The 16,854-nt window shown below is 39.0% G+C and overlaps 1 protein-coding gene across 8 annotated transcripts in view; it reads right to left on the reverse strand.

Annotated features, from left to right (window-relative positions):
- The window catches only part of LGR4 (leucine rich repeat containing G protein-coupled receptor 4), an 89,447-nt gene continuing 72,593 nt past the window's right edge, over window positions 1-16,854 (reverse strand). For 7 of the 8 annotated variants that reach the window (XM_080618042.1, XM_080618043.1, XM_080618041.1 and 4 more), the window contains 13 exons: window positions 16,501-16,572; window positions 14,693-14,761; window positions 14,023-14,094; window positions 13,865-13,936; window positions 13,150-13,218; window positions 12,675-12,746; window positions 11,354-11,419; window positions 10,183-10,254; window positions 9,160-9,231; window positions 8,747-8,872; window positions 6,577-6,698; window positions 5,810-5,884; window positions 1-2,770 (listed from right to left, as the gene is read on the reverse strand). In XM_080618042.1, the coding sequence (XP_080474168.1) occupies window positions 1,494-2,770; window positions 5,810-5,884; window positions 6,577-6,698; window positions 8,747-8,872; window positions 9,160-9,231; window positions 10,183-10,254; window positions 11,354-11,419; window positions 12,675-12,746; window positions 13,150-13,218; window positions 13,865-13,936; window positions 14,023-14,094; window positions 14,693-14,761; window positions 16,501-16,572 (2,236 nt within the window). In that variant the 3' untranslated portion in view covers window positions 1-1,493. The remainder of the gene's footprint in view (window positions 2,771-5,809; window positions 5,885-6,576; window positions 6,699-8,746; window positions 8,873-9,159; window positions 9,232-10,182; window positions 10,255-11,353; window positions 11,420-12,674; window positions 12,747-13,149; window positions 13,219-13,864; window positions 13,937-14,022; window positions 14,095-14,692; window positions 14,762-16,500; window positions 16,573-16,854) is intronic. The other variant, XM_080618037.1, reaches the window with a different exon arrangement.

Consider the following 16,854-nt stretch of genomic DNA (forward strand, 5'->3'; position numbering starts at 1 on the left):
GGATTCTGGTTTTATTACAGTGACAATATACAACCATGTCTATTTACAATGCAAAAAGTATATAAACCACATTTTAAACATTCTGCTACTGGCAGCCACTAGTGTTTAGGAGGTAGCTTTAATTAACAAAATGAACTGAAGCCACATTTCCCATCATGTGTTCTATCAAATAATTTACAATGCAAAGATAAAAATTCATTGTATGAACAGTATATACAGTTTAATTCTCAAAACAGCAATCTAGCATTAAATCTTAATGTCTCCAGAGTAACTGGGATGGCAGTGGATTTGCTCTTAAATTTAGTGTATTGTTCAAGAAACATACATATATTTACTTAATCATGCATTCATAACTTTGTATCAATCGATTTCAAACTAAATATAGATAAATGGATCACTGATTGTACTTAAATCATTTGGGTCTCAGGACTTGAATGGTTTAAAACTATTGCACTGATTTATGTGAAAATCAGTGACTGCACAGTGTACTTCACTCTCAGTAAAATAATTGGAAAAATGCTTTTCTTTATTGCAAAAATGCTTTCCGTTTTCCCTCCATTTGCTAAAATCTCAGTCTATTCATAGGTATTATTGGGGCGCTGTAACATTCTACAGGCCGCAGAGTATTAGCCGGTCTTTCTGCAAAGACATGAGCTGTGCACAATGACAGCACTGCTAACACCCCCCTGATGCATCGATACTCCTTCCAACAGTGTGACCTGACTGCCTAATACTAAAGCAAGTTGCTGTGGTTCACCTGAAGTCATGCATCATCACTGGAAAAACATGTTCAACCCTATTATTCTGGACAGCTGTTAATATTCTTATTTCATCATCTACAGGTATCATGGATTACAAGTGCTTGATTGTAACAAAACTTTTTTGTTAAAAGTTGAGTATTCTGAAATACAAAACGAACATGGTATTCCTATATTGCTGTCACAGTTACATGTGGGAGAATTAATCCCTTTTTTGGCCCTGCAGTAAAATTCATCCTGAGATTCAATGCTGAATACACTATACAAAGCTAGCAAGAGAGGCTTTTTTCTCAATTATAGAAAAGTCACATTTAAAAATAATTTCTTTTACTATTAAACAGCTGTCTTTTAAATTGTGCTTTGGCAGGAAAAAGAAAAAAAAAATCAACAGAACTTACCTCACCAATAGCAGAAGCAAAGTACAACTGGAGTACAATGTGGAAACACATCATTAGCATGTAAAAAATGTATAAAAGAAACCACTATTGTGTGGAAAAGAGTAAAAATATTGGGTAACAAATTTGGTTTACCAATTATTTACAGTCAGGACAATCAATTAATTTGTTTCATTATTTTTAAAAGTATGGCTCAAGAAATTACTGCCCACTTCCCTTCTTTACAAGTGACACTAAACAATGATTACAAAAGTGCTTCCTGGTCGGAAAGGTCAAAACAGGCAACAGTCTATGAAGGCTTATACCTCTTTATTAGAACAGCTGATGGCAAAAGGCCTTTTCAGTCTTTAATTCTCGGTATGTTGTAGGCATAACGAACCAAAGGGAACCCTCGGCTTTGGTAGAAGCACGCACGGCCGCAGGCCTGCACTTGGTCTGAGCTGTCTGACACGAAGGAGTCGTCCTCATCCGCATAGTCAGAGTGGGCTGACTGGGTTCCACAGTCTGACCAGTAGCCATCTGCCCTTTGGCAAGGCACCACTGCCAGTGTGGGGCAGCTGTGTGATTTAATCAAGTGTTTACAGGGCACAGGCTTGGATAACAGGAGCGATTCGCAGCATTCACACACAGCAATGTTACCCTGCAAGTGCGTGTAGACACCACAGTCGTAGTAAAAATCCTGCGTCACACAGCCCCCTTGAGCGTTGATGGCGATCGCCACTGCTCCGTTCTTCCTGGTCATGTGACGCCTGAGCAACTTCCAGTCTTCCTTGAACTTCGGGTTGAAGAACACGTACAGGACTGGATTCAGGCAAGCAGGCAGTGGGAAAAATATCAAAGTAACAGACTTCATGATTTCAGGGCTGATGGAAATCGCAGTGATCAACGGTGCAAATGAGAAGAATGCAACAGGACAGAAAAAGATGCAGTTTGTGAAGATTAGCCAAGCGACATGCTTAATCATGCTGGACTGCGAGTTTTCGGAGAGGTCCTCTTTCTCCAAGTTGCAATACAGTTTAGTGTAGATAATAGCCATTAGCAAAAATGCTAATGAATTCAGGAGCACTAAAGTTACGGTGAAACCTAATGAAGGTGTTTCTCCAGTGGGGAAGGGCAAGCAAAGGGGTGATGCTGAGTACTCCGCTTTGTAAAAAAGTGGTAAGCATCCTGCTACCACAGCGCACAGGAAAGCAAAAACTGCTGCAATCTGAAATTGTTTTTGGCGATTGCTTTTCCCCTTTTTAATGATCTCCTTCACAGAGAAGCTCCGTTCAACAGCTGCCAACATCAGGAAAAAAATGGCACTTTCTGACGAAAAGACGGCAAGAAACCCAGCCGCTCTGCAACCACTGCCAGTCTCCCACCATATGCCAAATTCAGCAAATCTTCCCCAAGAGACAGCATCCAAGAAAGTTAAAATACCAGTATAGACTCCCATAAATAAGTTAGAGACAGAAATCAGACCTATAAACAGTTTCGAAGATGGCAATGGAGTACAGGATGCAAATATTGTTAACATGACAAGCAGGTTGAAGAATAAAGCAACCAAAAAAATGAACCAAACAGTAAGTCGAATCATCCAGCTGCCCAATAAATATTCACAAGGCTTAAAAGCACCTAGAAGAAAGAAAGAAAAAAAAAAAAAAAACAAACAAGAAAACACAATACAGAAGGACAAGCAATTTAGGAAAAAAATCGTGCCTTAATAAGCAAGGTTTTCAAAAGGTATTACGTGAGCAGTCCTCATTAATTCATGAATAGAGCACACAGCTGAACTGCTAAACAGGTCAGTTGAAAGTAAACTATTCTGCTGAAGCTATTTACTAATTAATTATGCCTGAAATAATAATTACTGTGAAGAATGGTCACTTGAGAATACTTCATGTAAAGAAGCTCGCTAAACAAACTTAATTACATTTCAGCTACTCAAAATAGCTTTCATTAGTGCCACCTAAATACTTTTTATTTTCTTTAGATTTCATACTTCATTAAAAAAAACACTGGTACCAAATAAAAGCTAATGTTCACAACCAACTTGCAAAGTGAAAGAATTTTTCAGAAGTAGCATGTTCTCTTGAAAAATGACTCACAAACATGCCTTGTGAAGCAACTTTTGGTCACAAGGAAACATCTGTAAAACAGCTGACAAATTCTATTTATCAGCTTTAATAGGGACAGGAATTCACCACAAGCCCTCTCCCCCACCCTTGTCACTGAAAGGCACTGTGAGCTTGGAAAGTCATATCAGGAAAATGATTTTTTTCTTTTTCTTTTGCCACTTAAAAAAGCTTAAATAATAAAATACATCCAACAAGGAAAATAATACGAGCTGAGACAAGGAGGAAAGGTGGTCACTACTCCTGTTTACCCCTCTAATCCTTCTAATTGCTATTTATTCCATAGGGAAATCCTACTGATTTTAAGTAACAATTAGAAGAGTTTAACCCCTCCTACATCCCCATTAGGCACTGCTAATTGTCCGAAGCACAATAGTTGGGGATCTCTCCCTGCAGTCCGGCACTCTGGGAGCTGAAGGCAGAGCAGGAAAGCCCCAGACTGTGCTACCACCTTGGGCTGGAGCTTCAGAGCTGGATTCAGCCCATGACTCCTGGCTCTGCACAGCTCGTGCCCTCTCTTCAGGCAGGTAAAAGGTAAGTACAACCCATCCCTCCTGCAGGCTGGAACAGCAACGAGGCAGAACAATTAAATGCCAGCACAAAAATCTCCCAAAGCCTAAAGCAACTTCCAGAAACTACTGAAGTGACAAATCAAAAAAGAATCTGCTTGTTTGTTTAAACGAGCAAGCTTCATTTCTGGGCAAGAAATAATGGTGCTAACTGGATTATCAGATCAATAAAATCCCTTTTTTTACAGATACTACTAAGACATCCTCACCGGAATAATTATTTTTACGGTACATTCATGTGATGCAAAAATACCTGCTAAGCTGAATCTACTTATAAATAAAAACAACTTCCACCTTAGGAAATGTAAAAGTGTCAATTCTGTGCTTCAAAAATCATTTTCCTAGTAGCTGTGCAGGGAGGCATCTTTGGAGAAAAAAAACCAACATATTTTCCTGTCTTTCTCCCAGGGTCTAGTTATCCTTAGAGTTAAAAATTACCCTCCCCTTTAACCAATATTCCCAGCCCACAGGTGGAAATTCATGCTGGGAAAGACGAGTTTCACGGCTTTCAGTGCTATGCTACTTGAGTGCCACTGTTCAGCAATCCGTTCCTGCCATTAGGCAAAGCAGAAAGTGGATCTACGAGATGAGCAATGATTCAGAACTTAGATGGTGGGTGGAGTGTCCTACTTATGACCAGACGACAGCATGGTATAGAAAACAAGTTGTTAGCATGGGAGGGACTGGTGAAAAACAAGGCAAATTGTGAACTTGTAGAACACGCTCTTCATTCCTTTTACAGCTACAGCATCTCTGGCATGGGCAAAAAGAGAGAGCGAAAAGCTTTAAAGATTTAACCTATGTAACACACCATCTGAATTCTCATTCTGTGAACAGAAGATCAAAAGCAAATAAGCAGCATTGGTCAAATTATTTCTCAGATCATGTACAGCTACATTAATAATGTATTTTGACTTTCTGACCACAATTTTTTTTTGGTTGTGATTAAGAAATCCTTGTGATATTCTGTATACTAAAGCCAGAGCTAGCCAAGATATGAAATGCTGACAGATTTTCATAATGGATGTAAACCACCAGTTTAGAAGAGAATGAAACAAAACTTGGAAACCCCCTGCTCATCCAGTACTAACTTCTCTGGAAGTATGCTGTTCCCCCCATCTATGTGTTCCTATTTATGGAAAGATGAGGGTACAAGAGGCACAGAAGGAATCCTCTGAAGAGCCCATGGCAAAGGCAAGGTTGTAGGAGGCATCACAGCAAATGCTTTCAGAGCCAAGTGGAACCGTGTGTGGAAATTTGCAGTTCGAGGAAGATAAGCTGAAGGGCAGGAATGAAGTTGCCAAGGATGGAAATACTGGTTTGCAAGATCAAAGACTTTCAACACTCCTGGGTTGTTCAAGCCTGAATTGGAATGGTTCTGATATGCCAATAAGCATACTCATTGCACAGGTAGCTGTCGCAGTTTAAGATGCTACTGCATGCTCCAGCAACCTGTAACAGCCCTCTGCTGTCAGTTAATGCGGCTACAGCAGGGCTGGGGAACAGATTAGCTGAAGTGTTCCCCATTCTCTCTCCTGCAAAGATATCAAGTTTAGTTAAAACCACCAGTGATAGTAGTTTGAGTTAAGCTTTTAAAGCACAGGCTGACTTCTCATTGAAGCAGATGAGCATTCGTACAGACATCTCTTTGGCAAGAGTAACACAGAATTAGGGGGCAGTGCATCAAACACAGCAGGTTCTAAATACAAGCATTACAGTCTTGATTGTTCTGCTTATGGAAACAAAGTTTTGTTTTTTCCTAGTATAGTTCTCCAGTATAGTGCTTCGTGTCTAAAGCTGAGCCAAATCTTTGTGACTGCTCATCCAAAACAATACTGACATCAACTGAAGTTTCTCTCAAGCTTTGTAGAATTTCATCTTCTGTGTACAGAATGACTAGGAGGAATGAAACGTAATTCTGCAGACAGCTATTTGCATAACATCATGCTAAAGCACATTATAAGATTTACCTGTTGCTGGTGTACAGTGAATAATAGTCTGTCCCAGTTCCTCATTTTCCTCATTTCTTAGAACATCTGCATCAGCTGTATTCAAGTAAAAATGAAAACCAGGTTAATTGTAGGAAGAAAAAGTGAAATTCAGCAAAGCTGCCTAAGATGGAGGTAGCCCTTTGAAAGATCAAAGGCCTAACACTTCACCAACATTCAAGACTTTAACAGCGGAGCCGTTCCCGTTTGGCACATGAAGTCAAATGCTCAGTGCAGGAATCGCTGCAGCAGTTTGAATTACCATTGCACGTCCCAGCTACTCACAACACTCTATAACAAAGCAGCAATATCTTTCATCACTGGAGAAAGATCTATGGGCCTTGAAGCGCCACAAAGAACTGTCATGGTTTAAGTGAAACCACGTGGTTTAAGTGAAAGGACAAGTCCTTTCTGAACAGAAAGGTCAAAATACTAAGAACCATAACACATTTTCTGTTCTGGCAGAAAATGACAGAAAAAATACTGGCAATTATTCTTTTATTATTATTTTTATTTGTTTTTTTAAACAGGCAAATCTTGCACTGTCAGATAATACATTTCACTTTCATTTAGAAGGAACGTGGCAGTGCCAATCTGTAAGCAACTCCTAAGCACTTTCAGAGACAGCTTTTGTATCCCTATAAATATTTTCATTTTCCAAATTCCCTTATTCAAAGACAACATACACTGTTATTCAGTCTAGTCTGGCCCAAAATAATACTGCTGGTTTAGCAGAATGAAACGCTTACCCTTCTCACGATCCAGCAAGGCACCTTGATCTTGGTGACCCAAATCTTCAGCATTAGAGTTTAAGTAAGAATCACAACCCCAAAATGCACAGCACTGGTAAGCATATGGTACAGAGAGTGACCTAAGTACAGGCAGAATACCAGTGTTACCCATTGTAACCAACGTTAAGATTATCATCTATTAATAACTTTTAGATAGCACACTTGAGTGCCAAACTTGAAGCTTCTTTTTGTCACAGCCACCAATAAAAAATTATTATTTCAAATTGGATCAGTTGTAACCATTTTTCATTAATTTTTGCACTGAGATAAAGAACAGGTGAAGACCTACATGTCTGCTGCAAGGAGTACAATGAAAATACTGTGATGTTCAGCACTCTTTACTACTGATTCTACTCCTTATACAAAACAAATTCTGATCAGTGTTTGCGGTGTTGCTGTGCAAATGAAACTGCAAACTAATTAAGCAAACTAATTAAGGAGTAACTGTTTTGTAAGAAAGTTAATTCCCAGATGACTTTAAAAATTATGTCTTTTCTTCTCACTCTTCATTTTGTGGCCCCAAAAGAGGAGGGTTTTTTTCCCTGTTTTGTTTATTTGAGTTCAAGAGAAATGGTACATATTATTAATTCTGGTAGAGAAGAAGTACAGCTGCACACAGAGATTTAAGAAGTCCACATAAACAATGAGATAATAGCAGACCAGAAGCTGACTTTTCTGACTCAAGGTTACAATACCAGCTATCTGCAGTATTGTTTCTGAATTCTGTTCTTGTAAATGTCATCAGTCTGAAGGATCTCACAATGCTTTAGTTCTCAGACACAGATCAAAACCTAAAAACAATCTGCTGTTTCTACAGGACCGCTGAGGCCTGATTCTAAAAGTGACATGGATTCCTTCTCTGGTCTTAGACAAATTAATAGTATGGGGAAAAAATCTTTAACTGCTTCTTAATGTACAGCAAGATCTTTGAAATCACAAAGCAGTTAATCACTGTCTGATCCACCTCGCACTGAAATAGTACCAGGCTTCCATTTGAATTATTACTGTGACTCTTTATCATTTGCCTCCAAGAACAGATAGCTATGTATTTATAAAGTCTGGTGATTATGGAATCAAGACATCTGTGCATCTGCTCCCATTTTCCACACTCTGAAAGACAGATGTGCTCAGTTCAGTAACAACTGGAATCCACCAAAAAACACTACTCCAAAGTCAGGTGCTATCTGCCTGACAAGTGGTGGAGAAAAAATATAAAAGGTTCCAAGGAACCAAGCCTGCAAGTGGCTTCTATACTAGAACAGTCAGGTGCCCTTTCACATATGCCAACATAAGGCAATACAGGACTCAGCAGAGGGCCTGACCAGTGGGTCAAAAGAGCTGATTCTGCTCTACTCTAATAGAGTAGACCCCTCTACTCAGTTCTCTTGAGACCTCACTTTGGAGTACTGCATACAGTCCTGGTGTCCTCAGCATAATGACATGGAGCTGCTGAAGCAAGTCAGAGGGCCTGACCAGCGGGTCAAAGGAGCTGATTCTGCTCTACTCTAATAGAGTAGACCCCTCTACTCAGTTCTCTTGAGACCTCACTTTGGAGTACTGCATACAGTCCTGGTGTCCTCAGCATAATGACATGGAGCTGCTGAAGCAAGTCCAGAGGAGGGACACAACGATGATCAGGGGGCTTGAGCACCTCCTGTATGAAGATAGGCTGCAAAAATTGGCCCTGTTCAGCCTGGAGAAGAGAAGGCTGCGTGGAGACCTCATAGCAGCCTTCCAGTCTCTGAAGGGGGCCTGTAAAGATGCTGGAGAGGGACTCTTCATCAGGGACTGTAGTGACAGGGCAAGGGGTAATGAGTTCAAACTTAAACAGAGGAAGTTTAGATCAGATATAAGAAAGAAGTTCTTTACTGTGAGGGATTGAGGCACTGGAACAGATTGCCCAGAAAAGCTGTGGCTGCTCCATCCTTGGCAGTGTTCACGGCTGGACAGAACCTGGTCTAGTGGAAGGTGTGGGAGGCAGGGGGTTGGAACTGGATGAGCTTAAGGTCCTTGCCAAACCATTCTATGATTCATCATGAGTATTATCTAAACTGGCTTAATTTATTGTCTTATTGGTTGTTACTGTCAAAATAAGCGAGGCACTCTGTGGTGTTATTTACCAACGTACCGGAGCTTTGCAAAGCTCTTTGCTGCCAAAGCTTCTTTCAACTCTGAATTGCCTGCAAGTTTAAGCTGGTTCAGTCCACTCAATCCTTCGGTTGGAACTGAAGAGAGTTCATTGAAACTCAGGTCTCTGAAATGTGAATATTAAGACACTGTTACAACAAAGTAAGTTTGAAGATCCTTTAGCATACATTTCATTGAAATAAGAAGGCTTTTTAGGCCTCATACTGAGGCTGTGGCCTGGCAAATGCCTGTCAGTGCAGCAGGCACTGCAAACAATGGTCAGTTAGTGAGAGGTTTCACCATTCACACATGAAACACACAATGGGCAAATATCAATTTTAAGCTAAAAATATTTACTATCTCAGCAGTTTAACACTAGAGAGAGAAGGTCGCTGCACAGAACAGTCTACTTACAGGTTAACAATAGCTCCAACAGTGGTGAAAGCTTCCTTGTGGATCTGTCGGATCCGATTTCTACTGAGGTCACTACAAAGAATGCCAAATGAGATTATTTTAGCAGTTTTATAAAAACTTTGTAACAGCCACTGTACTGAGGGAAAAAAGCTAAGGTGACAAACGCATTATGCCTTTGTCAGAAAAGCTGGACAACCCTCCCACTTCCTTTCTCTCCCATAGTCAGCCAGGTGCAGTAGCAGCCAAATCCCTTGGTAAGGCAGCTGTATCCTGCTTCACCTCACCCCCAAATGAGAATCCATCTCCCATTCTTGCCCTGCTTCCCTTCCTTCCTGGCGCTATCATCACAGCCTGTGTTCCCAAGGCATAAGCTGGCTCTAGCATCCCCTACTCCCAGGGTGAAGGTGCCAGGAAAATCATTTTGGTGTCAACCACACCAGCGGCAGGGCACATTGGCAGGCAACACAACAACAAGCAGAAGGGCCTCCACTCTGTTGGATTTCAAAATCCAGCTGAACCACCATGACTTATATTATGACATTCCTTTTGAAACACCTGTCAGTTTTTGTCCTGATAATGTCAGTGTTCCTAATATAATCTTCCTAAAGCAAGAGATATAGGGGAAAGAGATAATTTTGATTACTGGGCTGCTCATCCTGAGGAAAACAGATAGGATCTCTCCAATAAATACTGTAAAATGGAATAATACAGTAATAATATAATGTAAGATAGTAGTGATATAATGCAAAATAGTGGAGTACCAAAAAATCACCATCTCCTTTTTCAATCTTCATATATATATGTTTTTAGAAGTATCTTTATAGGCTAGAAAAACAAAATGGAGAATCAAGAGATCAGGACTGAAACTGGCTGCTGCTAATATTTCCTGCACATGGTTTGCTTCACCTTAGGATCCAGCACACTTGGGCTTTTGCCATCAATTAGATTTATAACACCCAGCTGTTTACATGGGAATCAAAAATATTATCATGTTTTACTCAGAATGCAGTTATGTACACTTACAGGACACGAAGGGAGGACAGTCCTTGAAAGGTATCCTCTGTGATTTCATGGATTTGATTGTGCTGCAAGGAACTGCGAAGTGAAGAAGTATAAAGAGGACTAATTAGCTAACTGATCTGACCTCAAACCAAGGGGTAGGTAGCTCCGTGCCTGCTAATTCACAGATTCAGCCTTACCAATGACAAGGCTTTTCTCATTTCCTCTTTCAGGCCCACAGTTCTACTGTTTCCTGTAGCCATGTTAATACAACCATGAAGCTTTTTCATGGCACCTCTGCCTAATCCCAACTCACAACTCATTTAATTCGAAAGAGACTTAAGTGTGGACTGAATTATTTCCAAGCAAAAAGTAACACTTTGTAAACTCTGAAGAATCACACTGAGATTTAAAGCAAATCCACTTCATTTTGCATGGAATGTTTAGGCATGTTCTGACACTGAGCGTACTTTAATTTCTCAAAATACAGATTTATGAAAGGAAATATGTTGAGAAACACCTCAAGAGCTAATGCAAGAACTGTACTTCCAGTTCAGTAGCTCCCTTTACAATGAACCACATGTACAACGAGCCTGAAGATGTGAAGACCATAATAGCAAAGGCCTTTGAGAAGTCTATTAGCCCTGCTCTGGCCAAGAGACAAGAAGCTTGAGCGCAGTAGAGACAGAAGGAGAAGTAAGAACATATGTAAACATGTTCCACAACTTAGGCAGAAATACTGTTTACGGTCTGGAAATTAAGCTTAAGAAAATTCAATGAAGCAAGGAAAAGCAAAGATGGGTTTTGAATGTGTCTTACAGGGAGTGGAGGAAAAAACATTTTACACAAGCATAGGCTGATGGTTGGAGGGAACTGAAGAAGAGCTGAAGAAATAAGAGGCAAGAAGAAAAACACATAAATGCTCATTCCATTTATGTGTATAGCAATACTATTCTGAAATACAGGATTCCTTTTTGTGCCAAATGAATAATTTAATCTTAGCTAATTGAGGAAATTTAACCACTAAAAACAAGTGGCTGAATTCTCTATCCAGCACACTTCTCACATTAGATGGTAATATCTCTGTCATTAATCTTAGAAACTTAGGATCAAACACAAGCAAAAAAGTTTCTAGAGACTTGGATTCAGGATACTAAGGAGGCAATAAAGATAAAAACCATATTTTTTTTCTTACATTTCTTCCAAAGAATGGCAGCCTTTAAAACTTGGCAGGTCCTTTATGTTGTTATAAGACAAGTCCCTTCAAAACAGAAAACAGGAGAAAGGTGCTTAGTCCAGCTCTTCTCTACTAGAAACATCTCATCATTTGTAACCATTAAATGGATTGGCATCATCTTCCTGTTAGTAATGTTCTGAGAAGAAACTACGGGCAGTTTAGAGAAAATCATGAAGGGAATCACAATTCAATCAGTGAGGTAAAGCCAGCAACCAGTAACAAAAATTGCACCCATCTCAAAACTATTCGACAAACTTCAACTACTGAAACTGGTGCCTTGCAATTGAAAAGTAACAGAAAAATAGGCTGTGCCTCTGCAGTGGCTTTGACAGCTCATGAGATAAATCCCAACCAGTATTTTTGATTCTATATCCTATACCTACATATATATTCTATATTCTATTTCACTGCTTTCACCTCTGCATCTGGATAAACGTCTACCCCAAAACCACACTGTAAAAATTCCCTGAATTCTGAGAGGTTTACTAATAATCTGCTTTTTCAGAATAAACTGGATAGATGGCATGCAGTGCAGGAATTTAGTGCAAATTTTTATTTAGTGTGTTGGTATCTCCTTGCACAGCATCCTCGAATTTCTGTTCAAAAGATAAACTGCCATTTGAAAATAAATTCTACCTCATTATTCCCCCCCCCCCCCCAGTTTGTCTTCTATAAAACAGAACCTATTTTTCTCCTCCCTTTTTCACCACTTGCTTTTGCTCCGAATTTTCCTGCATGTATACTTTGTAAACATAGCTTTGCCCCTCCCCTCGCAATGGTTTAATTTACTAGTTTAGGTTTCTTTGCATTTATTCTAAAACACCCTTTTACTGATTATTCTGTCTTTCCTTTGTATTACTGTCCTCTTCCTAATCCTCGTATCTATTTCTCTTAGTTCATGATGCTCCCTCCTGTGTTCTCAAACACAGAAAGTCACAGCACCGTAATTAAACTCTACTCTGAATGTAGATGACTACTGTTGTGTTACCAATGAGTGGTGGCAGAATGAGTTTGAAGATGCAAAGACTGTTCTGCAGCACCACCTTACATGGATTTTATACCATAAGAAAGAAACACAGTGCACGCCTATAAAAGGAATATAAGTCATTACATCAAATCTGCCATGAGTCTTGATTCTTAAAATCAAGAAGCCACAATCGGATCTCCAACTCCAACAGAACTACTAGGGTAAGTGTTTCTAAGCAATACTTCTACTATTAGATTTAAGTTTCTTTCAAAACATTTTGATACAAATGAAAATAGAGAAGTGTATACTTACAAAGTTCGTAGCACCTTTTGCTCTTGGCATAAATTAACAGGAATACTGTTTATCTTGGTCCCTGTCAGAGTTCTGTGGGGAAAAAACGGGAAGACATAAATGTTTGCGTTGTTGCTGGTAGATGGCACAGCAAGCACATATAAGAGCAGAATAAGGATGGTATCTCAGCTACCAGGGTGCAAGATTAGCCATCAATTTGTTTGTTTGGAAGGCGCCAACTTTTCTGGTTTTCAGTTCTGTGAGAGAGGAGTTAGTACCAATGGGCTTTTCATAGGCTGTTGTCAGCTTACTCTATTAAAAAAATAATTAAGAGGCACCCAGATACCACATTAAGGAAAGCTATATAATTGCATTTTCTGACAGGAAGCGAGCATATTAAGCAGTCACTCTCCAGACCCACTAATCATGTTTCAAACACTTCACGAGAGTCAAACTAAATAAATTATTGCAAAAGATTTCTGTGGAAGATACTTACAAGCTCTCCAGGTTAACAGTTCCTGTCAAATTAGGAAACCACTGCACCATGCTGGCACCCCGAATGACCCTAAAAATATTCCCACAAAAATGAGCTGTAAGCTACCAGGTAGATATTTTCACTAACAAGACATTCTAACATTCTTACTGCTTTTGTGTAAGTTTTACACTTGAACAGTGTGTAAAAGTATTTTCACTGCTTCTTATACTAGTAATATGCTTAATAAATCACTCCTCCATTAGCAAACAACTGGAATTCATCAAACTGATAAGAGTCATATCAATACATGCATATGAAAAGGGCATAAACTCATAGGTAGTTTGTAGATCAAAGCCTTGCTCTGCTTCACTTACTCGTTACCCTCAAAACTATCTTTTGAGAGCGTGCATACACTAACCTGCAAAACATTCTCACAATGCACATCCCTGTTCAAAAAACACCTAAGATATATTGCAGTTTAAGTAGGAACCTAAGCATTTGGCCTGAGGTTATGTGTCTTATGCAAGGCAATCAAGATTAAAAAAAAGGTTGCAGAGTATATTTACTAGAGCTTCTTAACAAGCTGGATATTCCCATCAATAACAATGTTTATTAAAGCTTAATACAAAAAAAATTATAAGGCAGTCAAAAGATTTAGTTATTTTGAGTTCTTAGCCACAACATTTCATATCCTTATATCCATTTATTGTTACTGTATAGTTGAGAGGCTACTTACAGGGAATGCAGATCTGACAGATTCTGAAATGCTGAGTTCCCCACAAAAGACAAAGGATTATCATACAAATGTCTGGGAAATAAAAAATGTGTTTTAATCCTTGTTCTTACAGTCACTGTCTGCTACATACTAAAAATAGGTACATAAAAATTACTTACATCGTTCTTAGAAGGGGGTTTCCTGCAAATGCACCATCAGGAATTATGGAAATGTAGTTACTGTGAAATCCCCTAAAGATATTAGCAAAGGAAAAAAAAAAACAACATTTAAAAATATACTGCCAGTAGATTCAACCAATAGTCATTTTCTTCACACCTACTCAATGCACAATCCTGCCAAAACCAGGATTGTAGTTAAACAGGAATAAGTCAAACTGTAGGAATAACTTGGAAGGAATGATTTCTGTCTTCTGCACATGAGGTAAACAGAAAATATTTAATTAGAAAGAAACTACCTCTGTCCCAAAACATAATCCTGTGCTTTCTCTCTCCTTCCTTCTCTCTTAAAGAGGGGACAAGGAAAACGTGTGATCAGTGAATATCTTAATTCTGCCACTGGGGGCCAAAATCAGCTCATATTCAGGATCTATGGTAACGGTTCTCCTTGAATAAATTGCTTACTTAAACAGCTCCAAAATTATTTTCAATAGGTTCCCTGTCTAGCTGATGATTATATTTTCCTTTAATTATAGCTTCACTTAGCATTATTTAATCTGATTTAGACTGCTGCATAATAAGACAAGCATTCTTAAATCCAGGGTTTTTTTTCCTCTTTATTTATGAAAAGGAGAAAGAAAACTGGTAAAAAGGGAGAATAGGTAATACTCACAACTCCTTTAGACTTGGCAGTGCTTTTATGGCTTCAGGAAACTCTACCATGTTATTATAATTTAAATCCCTAGAAGAAAAAAAGCAGAATTATAGAATTCCTAACAGTGGTCAAGAATTGTCAAAATAAGGTTTGTTTAAGACAATTCAATGAAAGTGAAAAGTTCTCAGAAGATCTTTAACTAGACCATAGAATAAATTAACTTATATTTAGCCTTCTAATGTTTTACATGTTTTATAACCAGCTAATAACTTAGGTATTTAATATTATCTAGAGGATTATTCATATTAAGTCAAATGAAGTTTCTTAAAAGCAAAGCTCCTTATTTTTCAACACCTCACAGATTTTTCTTCACCAGAATTTACATGGAAATAAACTAAGATTTCAAAGTTAAAAAAAGAGTAGACAGAAATGACTACTCTTTATTAGCTTTCAGATTGTAGAAAACAAAAAGTAAGCTGCTATGTAATAGCAGACCTTGTAGCAAAACCAATTATAAACCCTGAATAGGAGAAGAAGGAAATCTCATCACACTGCATCAATACACATCAGTGACAGGGATCTGTTGAAACCACAGTTAACCTGACACCATTCCAGCAGTAATGTCAAGACCTTCTACAGTTGTGTTTCTGTGAAAGGGACTCCTTATGAGCACCAAAACTTACATAAAAAGTTTTACATTTGCTATGCGTATATACATAGCATCTAATTATTACTTAATAAAGGTTCTAAGAGAACGACAACACAGCTGGAGTAAGCAGCATTACGGGACTCATCCAAACTCTTCATGTTAACAGAAGCTGTCACTGGCTTGCCCTTGCCCTCCTTCATTTGTTTTATTTCTTTAGTATTCTCCCAAGCATAACAAAATGCACCACTGAGGCAATAATGCATATTAGATCTTTGATCTGTGAGACTAAGGGAAGTGGGGAACGTAACCCAAGCAGCTGAAAGGCATTCCTTGGCAAGGAGGCACTCTGAGATGGAGTAGTACTGCAGATGTGGGATCTGGCCACCATGGACACCCCATACTGAGAGGAGTATGAAGTATCAGCAGGGACAGCAGACACAAGGTGAGGGGAGGGTGATGTTTCCCATCCATATCCAAAAGAACATAAAGCTCACTGTTTCAGATAAACCAGTCCATTATCTTAATATCTGCCAGTATTTGAAGTGAACTCAAGTCAATCTCTTGTATGAGATGCTGAGAACCAGGAGCTGGGCTGTTTCGTACAAGCCTGCAGAGGATCGGTTCAGGAGCTGAGGGGACATGTGAGCGACAGTCTCCGTGGCAGGCAGTGGTGCCCACCCAGTATTGCAGGAGATGTGGAGAAACAGCTCTCTGGGGCCCTCTGAGAAACCTCCTGTTGTCACACAACAGTTCTGGCAGTGTATCTTAAGTATGTTTAAACCTACAGTAAATCCGAGAAACAAATATTTGTCCCTTATCACCCACAGGGCCACTTAAACACTTCTGATATATCCACCTGACTCAGTGGAGTGCTATGCAAAGATACACCAGCCAGATCAGAGCTAGGAACATTAAAAGCTACATCATCCAGCATGACATTTCATCCAGGCTAATGTTTACCTGCTTCTCACCATAACTAATTAGTTTTGGTGGAGCACTGCACTGATACTAGCCTTCAGTTCCAAGACCTGAGCTGGACCCAAGTGCTGGTGCTATGTGTTGTGTGGTGCATACATGACTTATTTGCAAGATCTTCACCATACCAGTGAGGTAACCTTGATTAACCTGAGAACAAGACAAACACTGAACAATCCATTACTTTAAGAAGCATACTTACAAGGTTTCAAGGTTGTCTAATCCATCGAAGCAGTGTTTTCCTATAGTTTTTATTTTATTATTATGAAGATGACTAAAAAGCAAAAACAGAATAAGTATGAAAGCAAGTTAATGATTTCATGCAAGTTAACACATCAGCATGCATTTCTATGAAATCAAGACAGTTAAATGGTTTAGAAAAAAACATTGCATGAGGTAGGTTATGCAGAAAAATGTCTTTCACCTCCAGACAGAAATATTTCATTCTCATATAGAAACAGAACAGATTGCCCACAGTCAAGACAGCCTATTTTAAACCTTTACTCACTATCCAGAAGGGTGATAAGAATATGTTTAAACATATATAATTTTTCGT

This window comes from Psittacula echo, assembly GCF_963264785.1.
Source record: "Psittacula echo genome assembly, chromosome: 5".
Lineage (NCBI taxonomy): Eukaryota > Metazoa > Chordata > Aves > Psittaciformes > Psittacidae > Psittacula > Psittacula echo.